Source organism: Cystoisospora suis, assembly GCF_002600585.1.
Source record: "Cystoisospora suis strain Wien I chromosome Unknown contig_3143, whole genome shotgun sequence".
NCBI lineage: Eukaryota > Apicomplexa > Conoidasida > Eucoccidiorida > Sarcocystidae > Cystoisospora > Cystoisospora suis.
The window spans coordinates 1-2,734 of NW_027155938.1; the positions used below are offsets into that span (position 1 = coordinate 1).

General features: G+C 45.6%; 1 protein-coding gene across 1 annotated transcript; it reads right to left on the reverse strand.

Annotated features, from left to right (window-relative positions):
• Positions 1–302: 302 nt before the first annotated feature.
• On the reverse strand, positions 303–2,561 carry CSUI_006280 (ty3-gypsy sub-class retrotransposable element poly; the record flags this gene model as incomplete). Its single annotated transcript, XM_068066444.1, has 2 exons — positions 1,078–2,561; positions 303–835 (listed from the first exon to the last, which is right to left on the reverse strand). Exons 1-2 carry the CDS (start codon positions 1,685–1,687, stop codon positions 303–305), a joined length of 1,143 nt encoding a protein of 380 aa, XP_067921580.1. The 5' UTR covers positions 1,688–2,561.
• Between the last annotated feature and the right edge of the window lie 173 nt (positions 2,562–2,734).

Genomic DNA, 2,734 nt, shown 5'->3' on the forward strand with positions numbered 1-2,734 from the left:
CCAAGGAGCGTCAGGGGGGAATCGACGACCAAGGAGCCCCCTGGGGAATTTAGACGAGTCAGAAGGACGGGACACCCTCACTGGAGGTGCGGCACACGAACTGGACTGCCAGAACGCCGAGTTAGCCGCCGAAGAGGTTAGATCGACATTCTAGGTTCTTCGCCGAAGGTACTGGTTCAAGGTGACCAAGGCCAACGCGAGTTCAACGGACTATGGGAGACAATCAGCCCACGCCCAGCCGTGACATCACTCCTTCGGGACGCCGAAGCCGCCTTCGCGTAGTCTCGGGACACCAAGAATCATTACATAAATCCATACAACAATTCGAACGGTGTAGCTTTTGTACTCGCATGAACTGTACTATTATACGCAAACTCCAGTAATAGCAACAAGTCTGCCCACTTAGTATCATCACCCAAAATAGAACATCGCAACATTTGCTCGATTGTTTGGTTCGTACGTTCAGCTTGCCCTTCCGTCTGCGGGTGGTAAGCTGTGGACATCTTGTGATCCATAGATAAACGTTTAGACATTACTCGCCACACTTCACTGGTGAATCGTGTATCTCTGTCACTTACGATAGCGCTGGGCACTCCCTGTAATTGGATTACTTCACGAACTAGTAGGATTGCAATGTCTTCTGCGGAGGCACTGTGTTTTGTTGGAATGAAATGACTCATCTTAGTCAATCTGCACACGATTGTCAATATGGCTTCCCAACCTTCCTTTGTTCTTGGTAACCCCACAATAAGATCCATCGCGATCTCTTCCCACGGCGTGTTTGGAATGGACAACGGTTGCATCAAACCCCGGGTCGTAAATGTGAAGATTCCCCCTTTGCGCATTGTACACAAGATTTAGCAAATAATTCAATCTCACAATCAATATTAGGCCACCAAAATATTTGACGTATTGCAGCACGCGTACGTTTAAACCCCGGATGCCCCGACAATATATGATTAAGAAAGTGACAGCACACCTCTCTCTTAAGTTCATTCCCCCGCACGCAAACTTTCCATCCTTCCCTGGTTAATACCCACAAAAATCTGTGTCCCCACACGTATCTTTTACCCTCACGGGTTATTTCCGTAGTTTCTCCATCATCATATTGATTCGCTTGGCACAGTTTGACTATTCCCCCGAACGTATCGCACTTAATGTATTCTTTGGCCCATCTCACCTCTTCAGTCGTCAGTTTGATCCCGTGGCCTGTTCCTCTAGCGATAACCCCCACGAAATCTGGTCTTCTACTCAACGCATCAGCAGCCACATTTTGTTTCCCTGGTTTGTAGATCACTTCTATATTGAAATCCGCTAGTTCATCTAACCAATACCTTAGTCGTGGCGTTACGTTCTTCTGCGTTAACATTCGTCCTAGTGTCGCATGATCTCTTTCAATACGCACTTTCTTCGTTCCTATTAATGGCTTCCACTTGATAAGTGCAAAGACTATTGCTAGTAATTCAGATTCGTATGCAAGTAGAAACAGTTCACGGGGTCCTAGCTTCTTGGACTCAAAAGCTATTGGATGTCCCTCCTGTTCTAACACTGCCCCGATAGCATATTTGGATGCATCCATCTTAATCGTTAACTCCTTATCTAGGTCGTATATCCTGAGTAATGTTACAGCCGATAATGCATCCTTCAAGCGCCGCACAGCTTCAGTGTGCTTCGGCCACCAAGTCATATCACTTTCCTCCCGTAACAATTTATGTAATGGATGCGCCCATTTGTTAAAGTTAGGTATTAATCTACCATAATAACCTACTAATCCAAGAAATCCTCGTAGTTGCTTCCTATCGAGAAGCTCTACAGGCCACTTCTGCACGACCTTTTCTGGGTCGGGTCCCACACCCCCAGGTTCGATGACGAAGTCCAGGTACTGCACTTTCTGCGTTGACCAGCTCACATTTGGACAGTCCTACGAAGAGTCGCGCATCTCTCATTCGTTGCAGCACACTCTTAAGGTTGTTATAATGCAACTCCTTGGTCTCGAAGTGAATCAACACGTCATCCAGATACACGACCACATATTCATCAAGTTCTTTCATGAACGTATTTTGCATTAAACGTTGAAATGTCGAAGGGGCCCCTGCTAAACCAAAGGGCATCATTTTGAACTGAAACGTTCCATATCGAGTACGGAGTGTAGTTTTCCACTGATCTGGTTCCGCCATTTGTACTTGATGATACCCTGACGTTAAGTCTAGTTTCGAAAACCACTGCGCTTTGCCCAGCCTATCGATTAAATCGTGTACACGAGGTATGGGGTAATTGTCTTTAATAGTGATCTTATTTAATTCCCTGTAATCTATTACTAAACGTGAATCCTCGTTGCCCTTTTTCTCCACACAAAACACAGGTGCTGCAATTGGGGAACTTGATGGCACAATGAATTCTCTTTCAAGCAGGGTCTGTAGTAACTCTTTTAATTTACGTAATCTCACTCCCGACATGGGATATAACTGTCTCCTATAGTTGGGGACTAACCCTGGAATAGTTCCTATATGATGTTTCTGGGCTCTATCAGTGACACCTCCTGGTGGGATTTCTCGAAACACATCTGCGTACGCATCTAAGAGCACTCTAAATCTTTCTTCAAGTCGTATTCTCTTCTTAAACAAAGACTTACTGGGCACTTCCATCTCTGCCCCTTATATGCTTCTAGGCGCTGTGCGTTGATGATTGGTTCATCCACAGACACTTTCACCGCCATCACACAGTTGACTTCATC